The 26,008-nt window shown below is 53.2% G+C and overlaps 1 protein-coding gene across 1 annotated transcript; it reads right to left on the bottom strand.

Annotated features, from left to right (window-relative positions):
* Positions 1–20,402: 20,402 nt before the first annotated feature.
* ETV7 (ETS variant transcription factor 7) lies at positions 20,403–24,588 on the bottom strand (the record flags this gene model as incomplete). The annotated part of the gene is given in 10 exon segments (XM_079546468.1): positions 20,403–20,655; positions 21,052–21,152; positions 21,337–21,479; positions 21,894–21,968; positions 21,971–22,120; positions 22,123–22,140; positions 22,362–22,469; positions 22,673–22,837; positions 22,957–23,068; positions 24,424–24,588. Coding segments are annotated over 10 exon segments (1,290 nt in total).
* Between the last annotated feature and the right edge of the window lie 1,420 nt (positions 24,589–26,008).

Raw genomic sequence — 26,008 nt, 5'->3', positions numbered from 1 at the left:
AGACCAACCTGGTGTCCCAGACCACCATCACCGTGTCTGCTTTAGCTGGTGAATTTGACATCTGTCCCAGAGATTGCCCAGTTCCCTTCTTCGTTTTCCAAATAGTTGACTGGGTTTTACATGTGTCAGAACAAAACCTGTATCGTGTGCAGTGTCTTTTCCAGTGTCCTTCAGCAAAAGTGAGCTGCTTCCCCTCAGGTACCCAGAGCCATGAGGCCCCTACAGCTGGCCCACCTCTCCTGACTGCCATCTCCCTCCTGCAGGTTTGTGAACAGCTTTATCGTGATGGCTACCAGGATGCAGTCTCCTTCTTACACAGATTGAGTAAGTGGTTGGGAACGAGGAGCAGGTAGGTCAGGTAATTCTCATTCCTGTTTTCTCTGTGGCCAGCACTGGAGCTCCCTGTTCATCCCTTGCCCTCTAAGGAAGGGCTTGCTGGGAATGTCAGAGCTTTCCAGGGAACGTATGTCTCAATGACCTGGACAACAGTGTAGCCTTGGTGCCTTGTGTAGTGTTTGATGTGTTATCCACAAAGCTGTGATATTTGGCAGCCCCTAACCCTAAAAACCCAATTAGGATGAGCTACAAGCTGTGGTCCTCGGTGCCTTTATCTTCCAGTTCACCCTGCACATGCCTTACATTGCCGGGAACCTGGTAGTTGATCCACAGACTGTGAGAACTGCCTTCTCTTCCCACAGATGCATTTGGTATCAAATTCCTTCCTGAGAACTTTACAGTTTCGTTGCACAAAGAATCGTGTCAGAAAGGTGAAGGGACCCTGCACAGGAAGCCAGGAACAGGAGCACCTTGCTCCAGAGCAACAGACTCTCAGGACATCACCAAGGAGAATACAGCAAGCATTTGTTCAGCAGATGAACTGGAGGAAGAAGATATTTCCACCTCCTGCAACCCTCAGAAAGGTACAGAGCCAACACGTTTTTCATCCCATCAGTTTTCATTAACTGTGTGACCCTTGCCCAGTGCTCGTAGGCTGTCGGGGTTTTTAAAGGCACCAGTAGGTGAAAATGTCAGGAAAGAGAAGGATTCCCCTCTTGAATGAGCTGAGCTTACTATTTATGGTGTTTGATGGCAGGAACACATTTCCCCTGCCTCTTCCTAGCAGATTTCTGATAAACACCACCTGAACTCCCAGCTACCCACATTATCATTTCCTCACAGATGAAGCCACATCAGAGAGGCCCTTTAGAAACACAGCTCTTATCAGGAAATGACTTATGGTGCAAGGTAATGACAGGCTGTGCCCACACATTGTTTCGTTAAGGGTGAGGGAAGGAGCAGTGTGTCTCAATCTCTGAGGCTGGCTTTGCTGTGCGAGTCAAACCAAAGCTTCTACTTAGTAATTCCAGTATGCAACCACACATGAATGCTTAAGTGCAAGAGAAGCAAGTTGGAGCTGCAGATAAACCTCTGGCTGACTCAGTTTTAAGCAAAATAAGGTAGGCTTAAATCCCAACCTTCCAGCTTTCTTAAATCCTGTGCAAAATAATGCTGAAAACTGGTGAGCTGTCAGCATTTCAGATTCCAGTTTGGCTTTTTGTTACTAGCAGAATATGGTAAAGTATGTGCTGGACTGCAGTGTTGCTTTTCCTTTTATTGGTTCTTTTTCTGAGTTTTTCAACAATTCAAAACATGTCACTTAAGGAAAACTGCACAGCTTTTCCAGCATGGTTGTGATTTAAAATGCTGCCACATACATTGAAGATGAAAAAAGACCCAAACGTGGTTCTTGTGTATCTAGGAGGACCACACCAAATCCTAAGCATTAAGGGAAAAGAGCAAAACTCTTACTATTTCAGATCTAAAACCAAAATGTTGGAATACCCAAAACGAAAGAAATCAAGACATTTCCATTGAAAACCACTGTGAAGCACTGACAGTTCTACCAACGGGAAGAGACCTACTGTGGAAATGCAGAATAATTCATATTTGCTTGTGTAAAGGCCTCATCAATCTGAACTGCATGTAGCCTTTGAAAACAGCAGAGGAGGATCCAGGTTTCTCTGGAGGTTTGGCAGGATGTGGGCAGTCAGGAATCACTTGGTCTCTTGTTTGGAGGGAAGGAATGAAAATGAGCTTTTTCCAAGGCAGGAGCTGGGCTCTAACATTTTTCACTAACCTAAGATGGACCAGATGACCTTCCAGGCTCCCTTCCAACTCAGAAGATTCTATGATTCTGTGATTCTAAGAAGACTTGTGGAAGGAATCAGACTTATTTGTTAGGCCAAGAGAGCAACCGAGAGGTTAAGCAGAGCTCTCAGTCTTTAGAGGAGAAGCACCTCAGATTTTTTTAATGTCTGGGAAGGAAAAGTGCTGATCTAAGTCAAGAAAAAGCTACTTCACAGTTTATCTGCACACTGATGGAACTAAACAAGCAAGAGTACAAACACACACACAACTCTCACACATTTTCTTATTAAGCCAGAACATTTCTAAAAGGACTGTTGCATTGTTAGGGCTTGCACAGGAGCGAGGCTCAGGTGATGCTGGTGGACTAATCACAAACATTACCTCTTTATCCATCTGCCCAGCAAGACATTTTGCAAGTCCTTAGTATCTAGCCTATAAACAGAGTCAGTTCAAGATAAAACACCTGCATCAAAAAGCTGGAGACAAACAGGGTAGGATGTGTTTGTTTTGTTTTGGCTTGGTTGCATGGGAGGGGAGAGTGTGGGGCCTGATCCATTGGGGGGATGTAGCTTCAGAGCAAGCACCTACTGCTTGGGCTGTATCCAGCCCTCCATCTCAGCCTCCTTAAGCTTCATGGCTCTGCAGGGTTCAGTGCAGACAGGGCCAAGCAGCAAGGCATTAGCATGGGAACATTATTTTAAGGATTTCAAAGCCTGTTTATTTTAATTACACTGTAGATAACAACAATGAAGAAAGCAGCTCTGGTTGGGTGCTTGAACCCAGTTTGTTACACAAGGATCAGCAGAGTCTATCAGATTGACCAACGTGGTTCTACTGCCTTTAGGGCCTTGCCAGCTACAGAAGAACATTTGTGACACAGCTGCTGCCTTTGGCCCCAGTTCATGTTTTAAAGAAAAAAAGAACAACTCAGAACACAGCCTGCAGACAGCCACTGAGATGCACTGAAGAGCACACTGACAGAACATCAGCAGCACAGGCAGAGCCACAACCCTCCTTATACTCCCAGAGGCCGCATATGAATCCCATCACCCACCTTTAATGGAGCTATTTCAGGAGAAGTACAGGATCTACTGCAGCTGGTTTGGGTGCAGCTGAGTTTTCCAGGTTGTAAAAAGCTCCATGAGGTGATTCAAAGAAATGCCAGACTTTACCCATTGTCTCCTTTGTGCCATTAGCCCTAAGCTTGTGCAGAGGAGACAGCATCAGGTGCTTGCTTGAAAAGATGAGGGCTTAATAAAGTGTAAGGCAGCTGATACATGTGCTGAGTCATGAAATAATTACATCTTAGCATGTTTCTGCAGGCTTGGAGCAGGAGGAGGGATGATTCTTGTAATCAGCAAGTGGAGTGGCTAGGGAAAGCAGTGGTTGGGCTGTATGTGCATGCAAGATGCCTGATCCCTCCTGCACAGACTGCAGCTTGGCTGCAGATGCAGTGCTTTTCCTTGGCCATCATGTTAAAGCAGGTCAGGCCTGGGTGGGGAGACTGCTGCAGTAGCACAAAAAACAAAATCAGCCCATTTCTGCAAGTGAAAAAAACAACCCCTGTAATAACTCCACGAGGACATCAGCCATGCAACCATGTGAAACGATCTCCATTGTTGTCCACTGCTTACTGGGATGGCAAAACTGTGTGGTGTTGGAGCACCCCAGGGCCCACCTGGGATGGTTACCTAAGGGAACAAGCAGGTGGGTCATTGAGTCAGGGAATCAGAAACCCCAAGGACGTTTGGACTTGCATAGGGATAGCTGCCTGTGGAATAAAATCATTCTCTGCAAGTCCTGTTGCTAGTTGAGTGCAAGGTAATGGGCAGCAAGCTTTGGGCAGGCATGGCTGAGAACTCTGTCCAGCAGGGTAAGTGCCTTGAATGCTGAGAGTTTAGTGCCAAAACATCACTTGGTGGAGATTCCTCGTGTTCCACTAGGACAGAGGCCAGCATGTAATTGCTCTGGAATACACTGCTGTGGGGAGGTGGCACTAGGCTGGTTTGTAGCTTCTTGCAGATGTTACTGAATAAGTAGCAAAACATTCCAGGGGTGAAAAGAAAAATAGGCTCTTTAAAGGTGGAGTGTCACAGATTTGGAACTTGTAGCCAAGCTCAGTATCAGTGACTGATGGGTGAGAGCTCTCTCGGGGTTTCCCAGCTCTGTACCCTGACTCCCCTCTGCTCCATATCTCACCTCCTGGCCCCAGCTCTCTTAGGCAAACCAGGCACCACTGTTCGGAGGAGCTTCTGGAACCGTTTTGCCATGGAGCTGATGTCTTCCAGCAGCCCCCACAGCTGCTCCAGCCTGCAAATGCAAAGTAAACAGGTTGAAGGTCTGGTTACTGCAGCAAAAGGGGGAGAGTGTTAACAGCAGATGTACACTGTAATGCTCCTTTCCAGATTCAAGCAATCCTGTGCTAGTTTCACTTGCTTTCTAAGAGCTTGTCTTCAGGTCTGCAATGGAAGAGGCTGCTGCTAAGCTTATCTTGCAAAGGCAGTAGGTGTGCATCACCTTTTCCTGGCTCACAGTACAACAGGGACTCACAGCAACCTGCTGTGCCCCAGAGGCTGCTCTGGGTGTTTCCCATGAAGCTGCTGCCTGAAGGACGCTGCAGCCTGCTGCACCCCCCAGTGCTGCCTGTGGGATGCCAACCTGCCCATTGCCAACCTCACACTGCATCCCTTCAGCCTCTCACAGAAAGCACAAGTGGATTATGCATCACTCTCAGCTTTGGTGCCTTTATCAAGATGTCCTTACCCCTTCCAGACGAACGCCGGCAGCTTGTATGGCTGCAGGAGGACCTTTGACAGCGGATCCTGCAGTTTAAACACCTGCTGCTTCTTCCACCGAGCCAGGTCTGCTCCCGAGAGGACAACACAAGAGTAAATAGAGACCCGTCATTAGAAATAACCCAATAAATGCAACACTTCTTCCTGTCCAGCTGCTCTTGCTGTAGCCCTCGGTAGCTTCAGCCACCCTAAAACCCACAGTGAGTGCCCCAAATCCTCTACCTGGGAGGAAGCGCGGTGCCAGGTACTGTGGGACACGCTTGCCCAGACCGTTCAGCATCCTGTTGGGCTGTGGGAAGTCGTTCTTCCCACACATGCTGGCAAAGCGGAAATTGCCATCGAAGTAGTTCACACCGAAGGCATCTGTGAGATAACAGCGAGGTTGGCCACACGTTGGGTCGTGTTTTTAGGCTGCTCTTTGGGTCTTGGGGTAACACTTACTGTTCCTGCACAGGAAAAGGGCAGTGTCCTGGTACCCTTGGAAAAAAATGTCGTTCAGGACCTGCAAAATGAAACACCAGAGGTCACCGCAGAGCTCTCCATGCAAGGGAGAGGAAGATCTGCCCGAGGCTGTTTGGATGTGTGGGTTGGGATGGACGGCCTGGGAGCACCGTCAACATCTGATGGTTTCCAGCTACAGAAGCACTGATCCCTTGTGGGTATTCAGGGCAGGGTGAGTTCTGTCCCAGATCGGCCACCCATCAGCACTGCCCACCAAAAAATCAGAGTGGGGGCAGCCCCGCAGTCTGAGCCTCCCCTTAGAACCTGGTGGATTAATGGTGGAGGTCAATATGAGCCCTAACACTGGGGAAGGCAGATCCAGCCCTAGTTTAGAATGGACTAAAATAGAATCATTAAGGTTGGAAAAGGCCTCTAAGATCCCCAAGTCCAACCTCACCCCACCATGCCCACTGAGCATTTCCCTCAGTGCCACGTCGCTTTTGAGCCCTTCCAGAGATGGTGACCCGCTCACCTCCCTGGGCAGCTCATGCCAATATATTATCAAAGCAAAAGGAAGAGGGCCTGGCTGGCTTACCATGGTGCTGGGTGGAAACAGAGCATAGCTAATCCTGCACAGGTTTTCCACCGAAATCTGAATGCTGCCATTGAAGATCTGGAAGCAGTAGAAGATGGCAGGGCAGTCCCGTGGGCAGATGTCGAGCTCTCCCGTGAATGGGGACACAGTGATCACAGCTTCCTCCAGGCTGGAGACGGGCTGCAGGCCCGTGAATCCCCCATCAACGTAACGCTGAGAGGGAAGTGCAGACAAAATTGGGTTTATGCATGGGCAGCATCAGCAGGAGGTGAGCAAGAAGGTTGTGACAGCCCCACATGGCCGTGCTTCCCACCCCTCGCCTTTCTCCCAGTCTCAGCTGTGACACACCGTGGTTATTAAAACTGAAATATAATTAGCTCCATTCACAAGGCTTTGTAAGATTGTTCCAAGCAGCGTTGTATGAATTTCAAGTCCTGCGTTTCAGGTTGGGACTTCCTCTGCTCTTGGTGTGAGCTCCATCAGTAGGGTGCCCTCATCGGATGAGCATCGACAGAATCGCTCAGTGGGCAAGGAAAACACCACTGGCTGTATTCTGAAAGGAAGCTGAGTGTGCCACCCACCTTGGTGGGATTCGAGGTTGCAAGCACTGCAGCAGATGTGCGTGAAATACTGGTGCACAGAAGCCTTGTGCAGCACTGTCTCTGAGCCTTGGGACCTGTGGGCTGCAGGCTGTGCTCTGCACACTGAGTGCAGCCAGAGGGCTGACCTGGCACCTGAGGGCAGGACAAGCCCTGCCTGCAAACCAGCACCGATGGATCATGATGTCCTGCTCAGACTGCATATAAAATACAAGGTGCTGCTCTCCTCCTTCGCTTAGATGTAGCAAGCAGCCAGACTGCACACGTTGCCTTCAGTGCAGCGCTCTGCAGAGTGGCAATGCACATGTGGCTGGGGGAGGATCCTCCCACGAACTTTTAATATTTCAGCTTTGCAAGCCTGCACCTGAGTGAATGAGGACATCGCCTGTGCTGCAGACAGATCCTGCCCAGGTGACAGCCGTGGGAAGGCTCTGCCATGGGCAAAGCAGCAGAGGGCTCTCCGGGTGGCTGTTCACCCAGCTGTAATGGGATGAAGAGGTGCTAAAAGGCTTTATCATCCTCCATTAACCAAAGAAGATGTCTGGACACCTATATCCCTCCATGCTCCTGGGGACATAGGAATTAAGCCCAGGAACCTGCTCTTCAAGGGTAGGTTTTATTGGGAGTATCACTCACCACACCTCGATAGGACGGAGGGATGAACCCGCAGTAGATAGGAAGGAAGCAGCTGCAGAGGAGTGCCTGGGGAAGGAGAAGGCAGAAGTCAGTGTTCCTGTCAAGGCTGTGCTGAGCACAGGCTGCTCTGCAGGGTGCCTGCACCTTCAGGCATGACAGATGTGTGAGCCAGGCTCCGTCCCTCCTGCTGCGTGTGGCAGCATTGAGAAGAAAGGTTTCAAGAAGGACAAAACATCCCATTTCAACAAAGCTTCTCTGGGCACAGCACAGCACTTCTGTTGTATGGCTGCCAGCGCTGTCAGAGCTGGACGTCCATATGTTGCTGTAAAACACAGCTGCTGCTAAAAGGTGAAACTTGGAGGTTATTTTTTAAAAAAAACCAAGACTTCCTCACGATGCATTTTCGTTCTGTGGGGGTTTTGCAAAGGCAAAGCCACCCTGCTGGGCACAGAAACATTTCTCACCCATCTCATCAGCTGAGAATGAGCGTTCAGGGCTGTGGGTTCAGCCAGGGCAGCTTTGTGGGCTGAGCTCTGTGATGCTGGGATCCTGCCCCCAATTTGGGGGTTAAGCAGCAATCTGGGGTTTGGTAGCAAGGCCGCTTTGCCTGGGCCTTTCCTCCCAGAGAAGTGCTGAAGGGAATGAGGAAAAATTGCTGCCAACAGTATTTGGCCAGGGAGAGACCTATCCAAGAAGCACAGAGGACTTGTTAGTATTGCCACCACTCTTTGCAAAGGGCCATTGCTGCTCACAGACAGCCAACACACCAACATTGGCTTCTTGAGCCTGGGAACAAACCTGCTCTGCACCTCACAGCGTCTCCCTTCCTCCTGGTGGAGCTGATGGTGGTGGGACCACAGCTCCAAGAGACCTTCCTGATCCCCTCCCGTCTTGGGGAGGAAATGGCACAGTTAAGGTTATAGAATCATAGAATGTTTTGAGTTGGAAGGGACCTTAAAGGCCATCCTGCCCCACTCCCTGCAGTGCACAGGGACACCCACAGATCCAGCAGTGCTCAGAGCCCCTTCCCCTGACAGCAGGGGGTCAGTAGGGTTGGGACATCACCGCCTCTCTGAGCAACCTGTGCACTGCCTCACTGCCCCTATTGTACAAAACTCCTTCCTTATGTCCAATTTAAATCTCCCCTCTTTTAGTTTGAAGCCATTTCCCTTTGTCCCATACAGCTGAACAGTCTGTCCCCTTCTTTCTTACACCCCTCTTTAGAACATCATCAATGCTTCTGTGCCTCCACTCCAGTGGCTGGGTAGGAGTCTTCCTACGGACACCAAGGGATGATCCTTTACCTGAATGAGCTCCTCGTTCGAGCTGAACTCGGACACCATGACGTTCTGGCCGTCCACCACCCGTGTCAGTGAGATGTGCAGCCGCCCCGATGCCACCTGGTAGGAATCCTCTGGGAGCCTGCGCTGCAGCACGGCCCTGAGGTTGGCCAGCAAGCTGCACTTGGGGGACAGGGGACCCAGCAGGGTTTTCCGGGCTTCCCTTGCATTTGCATAGAACACTTCTTTCAGGTCATCTGACAGGGGTGGGAAAGGAGACAGACATGGTCAACATCGCTGCTGCCCTACGAGTTGTATTTTCAGTCTTATTAACATGCCCACAGTTCTTGTGGATCTGCACACGGTGCCATTCTAATGGGGAATATAATCCCTATAACGTCTTCAAAGGCCTGGGGACTTCCCTGGGCTGAGGTCCCCTCTCGTCTGAACACACACTGACCTCCTGGCAGCATTAATGGGCATTATGGGCATCTGCACATCCTGGGAGCTGGATTTAAGGAGCAGAACTGCCCGGCCCCAGTGGGGATCATGGGCTTGAAATAACGGGGAACAGAGGATCAGTACAGCCCAGAGTCACACTGTGTGCAGAAACAGAGAGGATGCATGGGGGAATAGCCATCCTCAGGCTGTTATAGCGTGGCCCCGGGAAGCTTTTCCATCTCCCTCATTCTACAAAGAGCCCTCCTGGTCCCTGAGGGCTCCCAGAGTCTCCACAGCAGCTTTTGTAGGGGCAGACAGGCTGTGTCCTGAGGGCAACCGGAGCAGCGTGGGTATTAAGAAGGGTTATCACTGTGTGAGCGGATGTTCGGCCACGTGGAGCGATGATTAACGCTTGGTGGGTTCATTCAGGGACCTCGGCCAAAAGAGCCACAGGCAGCCCAGACATTGCAGGGCTGGAGATGGGACAAAGCCTGCATGTGAGGTCACTGCAGCATCCCTGCTTTGGGGATAGTGCAGCCATCCCGTGTCCCTTCTCCATCCCCTCCCACAGCCCCAGGGATCAGAGGGGAAAGCACTGAGCACTGATTTTTGGCAAGCTCATCTGGGCAGAAAGGGCAGCACATCACCTGTTGCTTTGTCTGAATATATTTGCCAATGCTCTGAATTATTTTGCTAGAGCTGAATGGCTCCAGCATCCAATGGATGTTCCAAGTGCTGGGCGTCCCCTCCTTACTTTCTCTAGTATTTTGACCCCGAAACAATCCTCCATCTGCATCACTTGGGTCGGTCTTCAAAGCCAAGCCTTGTGCACACTTGTTTGCACTCGGTAGAATGCGGTTGTTCAAGCAGGTCAGTGGCTCTGAATTGATTCTACATTATTGCTAAAGGGGTTTATTTCTGCAGCACCCACTCAGCTGCTGCTCACAGCCCCTTAGAGCTGCGGGTTCTGATCCACAGGGATGGAGGATGTGCACCCTGCCCACCTCAATGTGCTTTGTGCCGCATCTCAGCACTCCCCAGAGCTGGAAGCAGAGGGGAGGAGGTTCTCCTTCTGCAGGATGTGCCAATAGGACAGACAGGTACGTCCAGATTTGCCCACACGATATCGCCTGACCATCTGAGATAAGGCTCAGACAGCAATGACTGCCTTATTCAGGGGACACCACCCAAAATTGCACCAGAAGTGACATCACCTGCACATTTGTGTCTTATCAGGGGTACGAACTGCTCTGGTGACACATCCCACTGCCCCACCAGCACGAAGCCACTGCCACCCCCCAGCTCGTTGTTTCCCATCTCCTTACCCAGGCTGATGCCGCACACCACGGCGGCGGCGATGAGCGATCCTGCAGACGATCCGTACACTTTGCAGGCAGATTTGAGCAGCTCGGGGGCCAACTCCAGGAGGGACTGAACCACCCCGACCTGATACAGCGCGAGGAACCCACTGCCCGAAAAGGAGAGTGAGAAAGGGGTGCCTGGAGCACGCAGCTCCTCCGCAGCCATCTCCAGGGCAAGCGTCCACCTCGGTGCCTTCCTCACCTGGTGGAGCTCAGGCTCTCATCTCCGAGTGCATCCCTGCTGGTGGTGGAATCCAGAATTTTCTCCTTCTTTTTTATGGCGGTGCCGGAGGTGTGGATGTTCTCCAGCTGTTTTAATTGTTGCCCGTGCTAAAAACAGTTCTCCCTTTATCTAAACAGTCTGTGTAATCCTCCAGCATGGGCAGCTCGGCAGCTCAGGGCTGGATGGAGGATTCCCTTTCACATGCAGCGATCCCACAGCCGCACAGCACCTGCTGCAGATGGATCCCACACCGCTGTGCTCCCATCTTCAGTGCAGCCACACAACTCTTCCCCTTTGCTTCACGCTTCCTTCTTCAAGGGTGTTTTTCTAAATAGGATTCACCTTCAATCCTGGCTTAGGCACAGCTCAGCACTGGGTGAGTAAAGGCTTGTATAAGGCACTTAAAGCCAGAGGGCGTTACACAAGGGGTGGATGCGGGGCGTTGCGCAGAGCACCGCTCAGTTTGGAAATAGTGCTGGCAACTGCTCCCTGTTGGAGGCTTTGGATATTCCTTGGGGAAAAGCAACACAAGGGAATGGATCTGCTTTCCTCTCCCCTGGGCTCTGCTCTTTTCAGGGCTCTGCACTCCCTGCATCCCAGTGCCCTGCAGTGCTGCTGCCTCTGGGCTGCTCATTACAGCTCAGGATAGATGGAGCCCATTCTGAGTGTCCTTTCAGCCTTCATAACCTAACGCTGCTGCTCACACAGAGAGTAAATAATGCCATTTTAAATGGGTTGATTAAATATTACTAACTACTGTGCTGCTTCTGTTGTCCGAATACATACAACATGCAGAGTTTATCTTGGATGTTGCAAGCCCTGCAGGAGGGCAGGCAAATGGTGACATGGGGAGATGCACGGTGAGTGCAAGAAGACTCACAGCATGGAAAAGAAGAACTCCTTGTTGAACCAGGACTGGACCAGGAGAGCCAAGGGACACAGGCAGGATGGACAAGAGGACAAGGGACATGAGGACGGGGAACACCCACCCCGGCAGGGCAGAGGCAGCACCCCAAAAGCCACCAGCTCAGACCTGCAGGGACGCAATGAATTACAGGGGGGTCCTCAGTAGATGGGAGAGGGGTGAAGGCAAGCAACATCTGCCCTTGCCTGCTGCCATCCCCATGGACAGAATGCTCCTTGGCCAAGAGCCACGCTCCCGTGAGATGAAACCTTGTCATCATCCTCTTAGTGACAGCGAATTGGGCATTAATTGCCTCCTTAAGTGCTGGGCTGATTTTCTAAGCTTCCCTCCCCCTCCTGGTACCCAGCAGAGCAGGATTAGCTGGGACTGATGAGTTGGGCAGCGGTGTCCCAGGCGTGCAGATGGGAGAAGCCCCTCATGGCAGCACTCACAGATCAGCGCCCATATGGCCCATGGCTGTGATCCCAGGGATTTTCGGGGGAGGAGATTGCCTGTTAGAAAGCACAGCGGGGACTTCAGGGCAGGATGAAGGTGATAGAGTTGGAAACCTCTCAAAATCCCCGGAGCTAATAGCTTGTCCTGTTTTAATGCCTCCTTTAATACCTTCTGTGACCACGGGCAAGGGAGGTCTTGGGTTTCTAACTGAGGGGTTTAGCCAAGATGCTGAGGTTGGTTTGGTGAAGGGATCTGGGCTGTAGGAGATGCTCCAATCCTCGTCCCCATTGGGGTTGGGTTATTTAGGACCTGAGGATGGCTGTGCACAGGCTTTGCTCCTTGTTCCCCATGGCACCAAGCGCAGGAGGAGGAGGTTTGGTTCAGCTGCCATCAGGAAAAGCACAGGAAAAGAGAATGGGAAATCAAACTCATTTTCCTCACTGGCGCTTTGCCTGGTGGGTGCATCCCATGTGCCAAAGCGATGTCCTCTGGGAAGACATAGAGGAGACAAAGCCCAAATCTGTTCTACGCAGACCCTGATCGTGCCTGAGGATGCAAAGCACATGGGGTGCATGGTTCCCATTGCCCCAGTACCACCCAGCTCCTCTCCCCGCCAGCACTGCCCCGGGCGCTGCATGCCAGGCAGGAGCTGCAAACAGGACAGAGCAGTTTCGGTTTCTCCAGCAGTAAATATCACCACGGGCTGGGATCTGCCCAAAGGGAAACCTTTGGCACCGCCGGGCAGGAATGGGATTTACCAGCATTGGAAGCGTTTCCTTCACGGCTTTGTGAATGGGGGAATTGAGGGGTGCACATAGGGATGTTCCATCTGGCAATGGCTCTTTCCCTGGCTTGTTCTAATTGGGATTTTATAGGGGCAGAGATGAGGGTGAGGAGATGCCCATGCAGGATCATGTCTTGGCACGGCACTGACCCCAACCACAGCCATTCCCTTTACCCTCTGCCCCTCCTCATGCTGATGACCCCAAATGTTGTCCCTTTTGCCCCAGGGCTGGGTTTGAGCTCAGTAAGGAGCTGTGGCCACTCCGGCCCCAAGCCAAGCACAATGCTTTAATCCAGGGCCCTGCTTAGGGGTCTGGATAAAGATTAGCTGTGAACATTCCCCCCGATTAGGGTTTAATCCCTTTGACATTTCACATCTTCTTAGACCTCATAGGTGAGACCCTGGCAGCTCCAAATCCCTGAGTCCTGGAGGGAGCTGCAGTGAGTGCAGCTTTGGGGACACTCAGAGCTTCCCCCAGCTCTAGCTTTCAGATCAAGCTGCTTTCATAAATAAATCTCCTTTTTCTGGAAAGGGAATGGCCATAAATAGACAAGAAGGGCAGGAGCTCACCGTGTATCTGCTGTAAAACCTGCTTTGTGTCACTTTGAGTTGGTTTGAAAGGAGAAGCTCACAACAGCTGTAGCAAAGCAAACTTTATTCCATGTATAACATGCATCCACATTTCCTCTGCCTTCAGACAAGCCTGGATGTCACACAGGGACCCATTTATTTGAGTTTTATGGGTTTTTCTGAACCGGACCCTTGGCTGACAGCAGAAGCTGGAGAAATTATAGCCTACATTCACAGATACGTAAGAAAAGTTGGTAAATAAATACATGCACACACACACAAATGAACCGTGAGGCTCCACACGTGCATCTGGTGAGAGCCAAAATGGAAATTCAGGGCAGTCTCAGAAATGTGGGCTTTTCAGACCCTTTGCCCCCTGCCAGGTGGGGTTTCATCTCATTGTGCCACCACGGTGACTGCTGTGGGTTTCCTCTGTGGATTTTCAATCCACGAACCCGCAGGAGATCCAGGCCACCTTCAGAGGCTGTGTCCCAGTCATTGATGTCCATCACTGGGGTCACCATCAGTCCGGGCTCTCGCAGTTGTCTGTGCTGAACTTCGCTCTGTCCTGCTGACAGGGGAGGAATCAGCCGTGAGGCCCTTCCCAAACCAGACGGTGCTGTGGGTCTCCCCTACTGGTCAAGGAGGAACTTCATTCCTATATCTCAAGATGAAACTTCTCACAGTGCAGCTCGTATCCATCGCCCCTTCTTTTCTCCTTGCCAACAGCCTTCATCCTCTTTGCAGCCACACTTTAAGTGCTGGCATGCTGTGACAACCCCTCCTGAGCTGATGCTGCTATGACCTGAGCTTTCTGCTCTTCAGAGTGAGAAGACTCACATCCTCCAGGTCCCCCTCCCATTGGAGAGCCCCTGTCCCACAGGTCTCCTGCTCTCCAGCATTGTGTCTCCATGCCCCATCACTCCCAGCATGATCCGACTGCCCACCCTGGCTGTCATCACACCCTGACCCCATCCTCTGCCCAAGCCCTCCTTACCTGGAGGACTTTGCTGTAGGACAAGGGCGCAAACGAGTCTTCCAAGTAGCGGGTGCCGAATCCCATGATCCTGTTCACAGCCTGGTTGCAGATGCCGGCCACTTTGGCAGTGAGGTGCACCGTGAAGGCAAACTGGATCTCCTGGGGGTTGACGTTGGGTCGGCTGGCCGTCATCTCCCGGCGGACGTAAGCATCAGCCAGGTTCTTGAAGGAGCTGTAGGACATGTCTCTGAAAAATGTCCGCAGCCGCACGTCTTCCCTCACCTGTTGGAGAAGCAAAAGAATTGGGTTCATTGAGGGCAAACAACGCGGTGCGTCAGCCTCGGGTTGATGCCTTCGCATCTCGTGAGGATTGCAGATGGGAGAGGGCAGGCAGACAGGATCACACCCCGGCGGGGAATTCGAGGACACCGTTTCCTTGATTTCACTGAGTTGTTGCACTGCGTCAGAGCGAAGGTTCCCCTGGCCCCATAGGCTCTCACCTGCCTGTCCAGCTCATCTCCAGCTTCCTGCAGCAGGGCCACAATTTCTCTGATGGCTTCATCTGCAGAGAGAGCACAGCCCCACGTCACCTCCAGCCCCACGTCACCTCCAGCCCCATCCCCAAGCCCCATCCCCAGGTGCTCTCAGGGCAGCACAGCTGCTTTGCCCCCCTAAGGATCCCCCAAGCAGCACACATCACCCTCCATTCCCATAAAAGCCATTCCAGCCTGTAGCCAAGTGCTTTGCCTGGAAAGAACTGCCCTCTGCCTTTGGGTTTGTCCCTCCCCAAACCAAGCCCTGATGCCATAAATCCCCCCAGTGGTTCCCTATGGCTCTTTATGTTGCATAATATGATGTCTCTGGATGCAGAGACAAGTCCCAGACAGGCTCTGCACGGGGACAAATCCCACTCCACAGTGTTTTCAGTACCAAAGTGCAGCACTCACCGACCCCATCGGTGCAGGTCGGCCCTGGCAGCCGCTCAGCCCTGCGCTCCCCACTGCCCTGCACGATCAGCCCGACCTCCTCCGAGACCCGCGCATAGTAACCCTCCGGCTGCTCGGCCTCTGCAAGGAGAAGAGCACTGGTCAGAACCAGGGACTGATGGAAAGGTGGGCGCAGACCCCGTCGGCATGGTGCCTGCACCCACCCCAGGTTGTGGGATTGCCTCTCCTGTTGGCGTTTAGGAAGGGGTGAGGATGTAACACAGGCGCTGCTGCCGCGGTGGCTCCCACCCTTGCCTGCAGCAAAGCAAAAGCAGCAGGGGACGGCCCTTGGGTGGTTCCAGATTCAGTGTCTGGTCTCAAATGCAGGTTGAAACTAAACTAGGGTGAACTGTTTTTGCTGCAGGGGGAAAACCGGTGCACATAAAATTCTCTGCACGGACAATTGCCCTGGAGCAGCGTGCAGTAACTTGCTGCATCACAAGTCACCAGAACGATGCACAGTTGTGCTCCTCACCCAGGGGATCCAATCAGCTCAAGCAAAATTGACCCTTTCCTGGGGGAGCGAGTCAAGATTGGAGCTCCCAAAGCAACAAGAAGGCGATTCTTGGGTAGGATCTGCACTCTCACACCCCAGGTCCTGTTGATGGAGGGCTCTCACCTGTAGGGCTGGATGCAAGGACGTGCCGCAGGGGCAGGCAGCTGGGGCGCTTGGCCCTGGCCCCCGCCTCACCACGCTCCTCCTCCACGTTCTTCTTGAAGGAGAAGACCTTCTTGAGGCTGGGTCTCTTCCTGGAGGCTTTGCCCAGTGTAGGGGACGTGCTGGTGTCGGCTCTGGGTCTCCTGTGCCCTTCTGTTTTGCTGCTGTAAGGAGTCCTGACATCTTTTTCCTTCACTTTTTGCCCAGCGTTTTCCTTCTGCTCCTCAGGGCTCCTTTTGAAGAGCAGATTTAAGAAGCTCTTGAACCAGGTGCGCTGGGCCTTGCCCTGGGGGGAGCTCTTTGTGCTTTTCCTCTTAGGCTCCAGCTCCTCTTTAAGTTCCTCCCCAGGAGCCGACGCTTTGCTCTCCTCAACCACAGCCTCCTCCAGCCCCAGTTCCTTGGCTGCCTCCTCCTGCTCCTTCTTCAAGCTGTTCTTGGCATGCGAATACCTGCCAAAGTCGCTCTCTGACCTTTGTAGCAGAGCTGCTTTCCTCCCTCGTGCTTTGGCTCCCTCCTGAAGCCTTTCCTTGGCCGCCTGCGTGTTCTCACAGCAGCTCAGTGAACGCCTGACGTAGATCTCCAGCACTTTCTTGGCCCCTCTCCTGTCCAGAGAAAGGATGGATCCCGATGGTTGCCACGCCGCGTCCCATCGCTGCTGTTCTGTGGGCACAACCCGCATTTTGCTGCAGAGGAAAACAACATTTTCAGCCCAGTGTTTGCTTTCCTGAGGACAGAGAGTGGGTGGGATGGCTATGATGGAAACTGCTACTGTTTTGACTGCAAGCTGAGGGTGTTTGAGGTGTCCAAGGGCGTATGTGCCCTTGGTAAATGATCAACCTCTTTTATAGTGTTTATGGATGTAGGCTGCACGCTTAGGGTTTTATGATGGGGTAAAGACAGTGCTAATGGGAGAAGTGAAACTGTGCAGAGAGGATGAACTCATCCGGTGCCAAAGGGGCTGCTGGGTTTGCACAGGTGTAACAGGCATATTGCCTTGCTGTGTCTTCCCATCACAACACAGCCCCTAACCCCAAATCTTCAAGCATCTCCCCTTGAAGCTGCTAAAAAAGCCAACCACAGCAAAAAAAAAAACCACAAACAAAACCAAACCAGCTGTGCACCTTCCAGAGAGACAGACCCAAACCAGTCTGCTTCCACTGCTGAGCTGAGCGCGGGAAGCCAACAGCAAAACCTGTGGGCTGAGCCATGCAGAACGCGGAGCTGCTTGCAGGGCTGGGCACACAGAACACACATCTGCCCCACACAGCTCGGCCGTTTTCCGGATCAAAAAGACAACCCCAAACCCACCCGTGTGAGCACCATTCGTAACTGCAATCACAGCAAAGCGAACCCCATCCTCCGACTGACTCCCACTGGGAGCATCGTTCTTGATTTGCTCCTTTGCTCTTTACCTCTCCATTGGGATCGCTGCTCTTCTGGACGCGTGTGGAGGCCAACTCCTCAGCACTGAGCAAGGGGAGCCCCGGCCCCTCCGGCTTTATACCCGCCTGCTTTATACCCTTTGGGGCCGCTGACTCAGCCCTATTTTTAGCTCTCAGGACGACACTTCCGCATGGGAACCACTGTGCGTGAGTTTCAGTAGAAAGGAGAACCATTTCCTTGTGATAACCGGCAGCAAAACAGCGCAAAGCATCCGTGTCACCTGGTGCACCTTGGAACCGGCCATCCCAGCCCGCCGGCTGGTGGTTTTTGTTTATTTATTTTTATCTCTTGTGGGCCGATGAGCCGTGGAGGCTTTGGCGTGCTGCTTCTGTAGGAAGAAACCGAAGTATCTCAGGGAAATGGGGCCTCAGAGCAGCGGCAGGATCTCCCCACTGCCACCCCAGCAACACTCAGGACATGGGGGCCGCATGACGAACGTGGCCGGGATGCAACATCCTTGAAACCCCCCCCTGGGACCCTCCAGGCAGCCTGCTTGCCCACCCTCAAACATGAATTGGGACCTTAATCACAGAACCGTAGAATGGTTTGGGTTGGAAGGGACCAGAGAGATCAGCTGGTTTCAGCCCCCCTGCCTCGCTCACACCTCATCCACCTGTGTCCATTGCATCCTCCTGCAGGCTGCTGCCTGCCATCCCCATTGCTACTTTGCCATCTGATGGCAATATTTTGCACTGCACCTTGCACGGCGCTGGACACGGATGCATTTGCTGGGTGGTGATCTGTGCAATGACTGGCATGGTGATTTTGGAAAGTCCTATGGGGTTTCCATGCGAGCAAGTGCTTTGTTTTCTCCAGCTTTCAGCCTGGATGACGTGCTGCCCAGAACCATCCTGGATAGGAACACTCTTTTCTTGATAACCGGTACAGCTCACAATTCAATGTGTCCACAGTTATTTCCTTTCAATCTCTTTCTACATTTTCTCTGGGCTGTGATTTCCTACTGCTTGAAGAGAAACAGCCCATTTCCCTCCACCTCTTCTGAACGCTGGTGCGTCAGTCTGCTATTGATTAGGAAATACCCAGTTCTGTTTTCCAGGATCCCCACCTGCTGCTGATAAACAACCCATCCAGCAGGAGCTCTAGGGCACCGAGTGGCACGTGACCACAATGAGTGATAAGAACTTTCACAATCAACTTAGTCTGCTTTTTCCCTTCAACATCCAGCTCACAAACAGCCACATCACTCTGGGAATGGAGCACAGTTTGGCCACCTCTTGTTTGCAGGTCATCCAGGATGAGTCTGTAAACGATCCCTGTTGGTGGCGGAGCTCTCATGGCTGCACGGGGATCAGCACTGATCAGTATTGACTGAGGGCCTCTTCCAGGCTTTCTCTCTTTGTAGCTGCATTTCTGGATGTAGCCTGAAGATGCCCAAGGCAGTTTATTTAGAGATAACCAAATATAAAGCACATGATCGAGGGTATTGTCCAGTGCCTCTTGAACAACAGCAAGCATTGGGCTTCAGCCACTTCTATGGAGGCCTGCTCCATCCCTAGAGTAAGGGATTGTGAACCTCCTCTGGTACACAGGGTTTGATTTTGGGTGGCCTGGTGTGAAGCCAAGGGTTGGATACAATGATCCTTGTGGGTCTGTTCTACGGTTCTATGATATGACTCCATTCTGTGGTTTGCCCCAGTCACTGACCCTGGAGGTGTTCCAGAACATGGAGACGTGGCACTGAGGGATGTGGTCAGTGTGTACAGTGGGGATGGGTCAGTGCTTGGACTCAATGATCTTAATTGTCTTTTCCAACCTTAATGATTCTGTGTTTCTATATGACTGACCCAAGCAGATGCTGTGTTTTAATTGTAAAGACACCGACCACAAAGATCCCTCTGAGCCCTGGGCACAAATATATCTGCAGTTCAGACCTGAACCAAGACACAGAGAATGGAGGCAGCCCAACATGGGCTGAAAAGAGAGCACAGCCAACTCACGGCACCTGCATGGCTTAATGAAACCTCTGCTCCAAGGTGCTGGTGGGCATGGGCACACGGGGGAAGCATGGGACCCCTCCCCACATGCTGCCACATGGAGCACAGCCACAGCAGAAATCCCCAGCATTTCACTCCCTCTTCCCACGTGCACACGTTGAATTCCCCAGTGCAGGTGGCATTTGCTGGGCTGTTTACTGAAAGGGATGGGTTGTGTTCCAGGAAAGCAGAGTGTTTATGGCTGTCTCAGCTGCATACACTGTGGGAAGAGCAATGGCCGCGTTGCCCTGGGACAGACAGACACGAGCTCATCCTGGAAGCTGGGAAGGATTTCTCATGGCACAGCCCATCCTTGCAAAAATGCCCTTTGCTTTTTTGCTTTCTGAGATCGCTCCAGAGCACAGCGCAGCTCAAGGAGGGCTGAGTGCACCTGGCAGCTTCCCAAGCTCAGGAGGAAATCCCCGTCCAAGTCCAATGGGATCCTTAGTCATCATTGGAGGAACAGGTGGAAGGCAGCCACACGCACTGCCTGTGTGTGCTGGGGTCACCACCAGCTCCAATGAAGCCAGCTGTGCCAGCCTGGGGAGCCATGGGTTGCTCAGGAGTCACCAGGGCTGCTTCCATGGCAAGATGGGGATGGGAGAGCAGTCAGGATAAAGGCACCCATGAGTGTGTATCTATCCCAGGAGTGGCACACGACCAGGATGGGAGCCCCCCTGAGCAGCTTGGCTGGTGCTGAGCGACCTCCAGCTTTTGCTTCTAGCAGAAATGTTGGCATCCCTCCCTGCCAGCATCTCACCAAGGCTGTGAGGCAGCGCTCCTGTACCCCAACAGAGATCACATTCACTGCTGACCTGTTTCGTGTCACATCATTTAGCAGTATGGTTACACAAAGCATGATTAAAAGCAGTTAAAACAAGACCCAGTAGAACATCTGTACAGCCTGAAGCTCCAGCCAGGATTCAGACCATCTCTTCAGCACATCCCCACCCCTAATCGCAGCTCCACAGGAGACAGATCACAGTGCTCAGCACATCTGCAGGGTGAGTCCTATAGCAGGTCAAGGCAACATCAGTGCACTGGTGACCCTGCACATGTGTTCATCTCACTGCAACAACCAAGCAGCCTTTCCCAACAGCTTCGAGGCATCACAGCTTTGGCTCAAGGCAACTTTTGGAATCCAGGTCCCCCTCTGCTGCCTTCTGTGCAGGGAGCAGGAGGAGCTGGCACTTCCCAGCAGAGCACAAGTCCCCCTGCACAGCACTGCACACACAGCCTTCCGTGGTGTCCTGCACTGAAACCTCCAGCAGCTCTTCCCTGAGCTCCTCGTGCTCTTCGTTCTCCAGCTGCTCCAGCCTGCTGGATTTCTCCTGGATGATCTCCTCGGGTGTCTTCAGAAATCTGCAAGTCGTTTTTAGTTGTTCTAAGCACCAGGCTTTGAATGCTGGAGCCCCTGCCCTGAGCTGGGCTCTGGAGCTCTTGCTTTGCCCTCAGGATTCACAGAGCTCTCAGTGTTAAAGCAATAAATGACACACGTCAGCCCAGCACGGTATTTTAAGCCCAGGGTAGTCCCAGGGAAGCAGCCAGCACTGGAAACAGTGGGCTCACAACTTATTTCCATCTGTTCTGTCCATAGGTGGGCTTCGGATCCACATCCCCATGCATTACCCCAAATGCACACAGCCAAAATGCTGCAACTTCAGCTCAGCTCTGCCCCATCAGAGATCCAGATGCCAGACCTGGAGCCCAGCACCTTCCCATGCCCCATCCACACTGCTTCTCTGATCTTCAGCTCACCTGAACAGCAGCTTCTGCCCCGGTTCCCTTTTGATGATGTTAAGCTTGTAGTAATGTCTGAGCGCTCGGGACATCTTCTCATAGGTCATGTTCATGCGGTTCTGGAAGGAGAAATGAAATCTGGGGCTCTGAGCCAAAGCAAGCGCCCATCCCTGGCCTGGATCTGCAGCAGGACCATCAGGGTGGCTGCCATGGCACTGCAAGCCTTGGCACAGCTCTGCAGCCCGCATTTGCCTCTGGGCCCACAGGTCCCATGGTTTCTGGGGCTAACACCTCCCTCTTTACCTTGTGGTTCCCCCAGAGATGGGCGAGTCCATGGGGGTTAACGATGCGGAAGAGCTTGGCCTCTTTGTCCTCCCACTTGATGTAGGGCTCGTAGCGGCTGTCGGACAGGAGCTGGTAGATGTAATCCCACAGCAGCCTGCAGTCTGAGCACACAGGAGACATGACAGAGCTCCCACTGTGGCTCCAGTGAAGGTCGGTGAGCGTCAGGGCATTAGCAGTTATTATGTATGCATTAAACATGTTATGGGAAGCGTAAGTGCAAGAAGAGCCCAGAGCTCACGTTTTATTTCTGCATCTCAAAGCGTCAGTGTGAACTACACTTCTTCAAGTGGGGAAACCAGTATTAAATGGGGAGGTTGGTGGCCCTGCATGTGGCAGGGGGGTTGGAGATTCATGATCCTTGAGGTCCCTTCCAACCCTGGCCATTCTGTGATTCTACGATTCCGTGAAACTGGAGCACACACGGATGGAATAAACAGAAGGGGCAGGAGGGCAGAGGGGATGGAGCACAATCTCATTTCCCCAGGAACCAGGATGAAAAAAAAAATAACATTCACCTGCGATTTTCCCATCCACTGGTGCCAATGGGGCTGTAGGAAAAAAGCGGATGGATTCTGCCCTGCAGCTGCCTCAGTGCTGGGATGGGAGAGGTTCAGGGGCTGATGGAGGCTGTGGGATGGGGGCAGCTCAGTGTGTTCCAGGCAGGGTGAGGGAGCATCCAGGGCAGCCTCTGCACCACCGTCCATCCCTGAAAGGGAAAACCTCGTGCTGCACTGAAGTGGATCCAGGAAATCTTCCAGAGCCCTGAAATAAGCTTTGTTTAGGGACTGTGGGATGGGTTCAGCTGCATGCTGCAGCCAAGGGCAGGCACTGTGCTGTGCGGAAAGGCAGCATGCCCACTATACAGGCAGCATGCCCACCATACAGGCAGCATGCCCACCATACAGGCAGCATGTCCACCATACAGGCAGCATGCCCACCATACAAGCAGCATGCCCACCATACAGGCAGCATGCCCACCATACCTTCCCCTGTGCCCTTGGCCTCTCGGAAGGGTGCTTTCAGCAAAGGGCTGTACCTCAGAGCTCTTCTTTGAGTCTTAATGTACTGAAATAATTCATACAACACATCGCCTGTGGGGAAGGAAAGTGAGCTCAGGTGGTTTTGCTGCTTGTATTGCTGCAGTGCTCACAGAGAAAGACTTTCCTCACCATCCCTAAGAACGTGGGGTCTGTAAGAGGTTTTTCCTGGTCTCCAGCACCCACCCATCCCTCCCACAGCAGACCACAGCCTGGGATAGACCTGGTCCTTGTAATGCCCTTCTGCCTCACCAAACCTGAGCCAGGAGCACGGAACCTGAAGTCGTCCTTGGTGAGGATGCACAGGGCTTTGCCATTCATTTCAAACTTGCTTTCATCCGTTTGCTGAAGGCAATACTCCCTCTCTGCCCACCTGAGCCAGTGGATGACATCGTCCTTACTCCACAACGAGGGCTGGATTCCTGAAAGTGGTGACAGCCCCTGAAACAGCTCAGTCTGCGCCCCCAAACCCAATGTAGAGGTACAGTGGTCTCCATCACCACCCTTCCCCTCTATAGGAACCAAAACCCACCCCACTCACTCAGCCTGCCAGGCAGTGCCAGGCCATGCCCCTCATCGCTGTGTGTGTGTCTGCCCCACGATGAGAGCAAAGCTGCAGCCACTGGGCTGGAAGAGCCGGGCGTCACTTCACCCTGGGGAAAAGAAATTAAATGCATCGATGGAGGGAAATTCCGGGTTGACATGCCCCTGCATTGGACACACCTGCACCAGGGTGAGCTGCCTTCCCCGTGCTGTGACGCGCTGTCTGTGTTCTTGCTCTAGATCCTCACCAGCCCCAGGTTGCCCCAGACAGGAGCCTGAAACCCCCACTCTCTTTTTCCCCTTTTCTTCCTCCATCAGCAGGAGCTCCTCTCCAACATCACCCCTGGTCATGAGCCAGCGTGGAGCTCAGGTCCTGCTTGCGGCATCACCCACATCCTGAAATACCACCAGCAGCAAAGTGGATAATGGTTCCCCTTAAAAATCTGTTAATGTTTGCTTGGCTTCGTTCTCTGGAAAATTAAGAGTTTTGCCTGCAAGTGCTGTTTTCTGAAGCAGTTGACTCCAAGCAGTTCCATACGCCCTTGGGAAGATTTCTGGGGGGAGAGGGGTAACACAGCCCCCTTAACGGGGTGGGGGGGGGAGCTGAGCCCTAAAGAGACAGCAGAGCCTGGCTGTGACCTCAGTGCAAAGGTGGTGGCACTGAAGGTGGTGACCCTAAAGCTGATGGATCCTAAAGGTGGACCATGGGGGACATAAGCTGAGCCCCAGGGCAGGGGGAGCTGCAGCAGGCAGCATTCAGCCAAAGGCTGAAGGTCACCAGAGTTGGTGACGTGCTTCATATCCCAACATTGTTGACGGATGACAATGAGGAACTATTGCTACTGCTTGGTCTCTTGATGAGAAAGACCAGCAAGAGCTGAATCACTCTCAAATTTCATCTCGAAGGGTTTTCCTCACCCGAAGGACAAATGTTAGCATGTTTTCTGCTGGAGGTGATATCGTGGCTTAGCTGTTGTGTCCAGGATTTGGTTTTAGCAAAGCGAGAAGCTGCATGGAATCATAGGAAGAAACCAGAGCAAATCCAGCAGGATAAACTCTATTTAGAGAGGTTTTGCAGCAAGGCAAATTGAGTTTTGGATTCATTCTATGCAATAAGAGACAGGAAGATAAGAGCAAAGGGAATTAGCAGTGCATTTTGCTCCTCACTTCTAAAGGTTTCTAGAGCATAACGACACACTCTTAACTCCGGTAACTTTGGCCCTATTTTATCAGAGTCGATTTGGCGTTGTTTTGTTTCCTCCTTCGCTATTTCGGGCGTGTATCTGAGATGGCATTTACTCGGTTCGCCTCGGAGCGTCCGGAGCCGCAAACCGGGAGGAGAGCGGTGAAAAGGGGCAGCGCGGAGCCCGGTGCTGAGCACGACCAACCTCACTGCTCCACTCCGAGAGGAGTCCGCTGGAAAAGGGCTCCTCGGGTGCCACAACCGGGGGTGGGCGGCTCTTACCTGCATCCCCGCCGCCCCCCGCCGCTCGGCGCTGCCCCAACGCGGCTCCGGCGCGATCCTTCCGGGAAGCGAAATCGAAACGATAGGAGAACCGGGAGGGACGGGGGGAGTGCCCAGGGCCGTGTACCCTAACCCCCCTTCCCCCCCCCCCCCACACACACACATATATACCGGCCGTGTCCCCGCTGCCCCCGGGGGTTCCCGTTTACTTTCTGACCCCGCCTGCTGCCAGTGCCGAAGTCCCCTCCCGGAACACGGCTACAGGCTCAAAGCTTTTAACTTTTTCTACCCTCTACCGGCTCCGGTCTCCACAGAGCACAGCCGAGATGGGGCAACGCTGCGCAAAGCGGGGCGCAAAGCGGGGCGCAAAGCGGGGCGCAAAGCGGGGCGCAAAGCGGGGCGCAAAGCGGGGCGCAAAGCGGGGCGCGGGGCGCACGCCGACCCACGTGCATCACCGACTCGCACCACCGCCTGAGCCCCGCCCCTTTTCCCGCTAGGCCACGCTCCTTTTGCTAAGCCACGCCCTCATTTGTGCTAGGCCACGCCCCATTCTTCTCTCTTTGCCCCTTCCTTGCCATTGGCCCGCCGCCTCCACGCTCGGGACCAATCAGAGAGTGGAGGAGGCGGGGCGCGGCCTCATTTCCAAATCCCGCCCTCCCGCCGCCCCCAGGAGCGGCGCGGTGGGGATGGCGGTGAGTGCGGCCTGCACGGCCCTGCGCGCAGCGTGCGGGCTGCCCTGCCCTCCTGCCGGCCCGGGGAAGGGGCTGCGGGGTCCTTCGTGGCTTTTCGCGAAGCTTGGGGCTGTTGAGGGCTTTTCTCAGCCTTCGAGGGGCCCGTGCTGCTCCGTTCTGGGCCGTGGGGGTCGGTGCGGGCCTGGTCTGTTCCGTTCCCTCGGGCCGCTGAGGGCGGTTTGGGGTCGGGCGGGTCGCGGCGTTCTGTGGGAGCCCCGCGGGGTCTCAGTGTGGGGCTTAGGGCGCCCATCTCGGCGCCTGTGGGGCTCCGTCAGCGCAGGCGGGGGCTGTTATCCCCGAGCCGCGCGTCAGCCCTGCCTCCGTTGCTCGGCACGAGGCCTCGCTGCCCTCGGGTGACGGATCTGCTGTGCCCAATGGCTGCCTGCTCGCAGTGCTGCGCTGTGCGCGTCCCCAGGTGTGTCTGTAGGGTTAGTGCTGCCGTCCCTTTTCTCCCCCTCCTTTCTGGCCCTGTGATGCTTTGAAAGAGATGCGGTTTGTGCGGGGTTTTCCTGTGAAGAGCTGTGGGTGAGAGCTCACCTTGCCGCTGCTGTGGTTTCCCCCTGTCTTTAATCCTGCTTGCTCTGTGCTGCCTTCCTGGTGACCTTAAGCTATTCAGGAAGGGAGGTCAATAATTCTAAGTTAATAATTCAGCATGGGAGATTGAGGACACACGTCTGTAGGATGAATGTCACAGATTACTTTGCCAGGGTGGCTACAAACCCGGATCCTGTTGTAGCAGCAGGTTATGCCCCTAAAGAAGAAAGTTCACCTGCTCTCTCCATGGCCTTATCCTCAGCACAGAGTCACCGTCCTTCCTGCTGGCATTGCTAGCAGTCACACATCAGTTACAGGAA

The sequence above is a fragment of the Tetrao urogallus genome (genome assembly GCF_951394365.1).
Source record: "Tetrao urogallus genome assembly, chromosome: 24".
Classification (NCBI taxonomy): domain Eukaryota; kingdom Metazoa; phylum Chordata; class Aves; order Galliformes; family Phasianidae; genus Tetrao; species Tetrao urogallus.
Note: the sequence above shows the minus strand (reverse complement) of the source record. Positions and strands in the feature narration are given on the sequence as shown.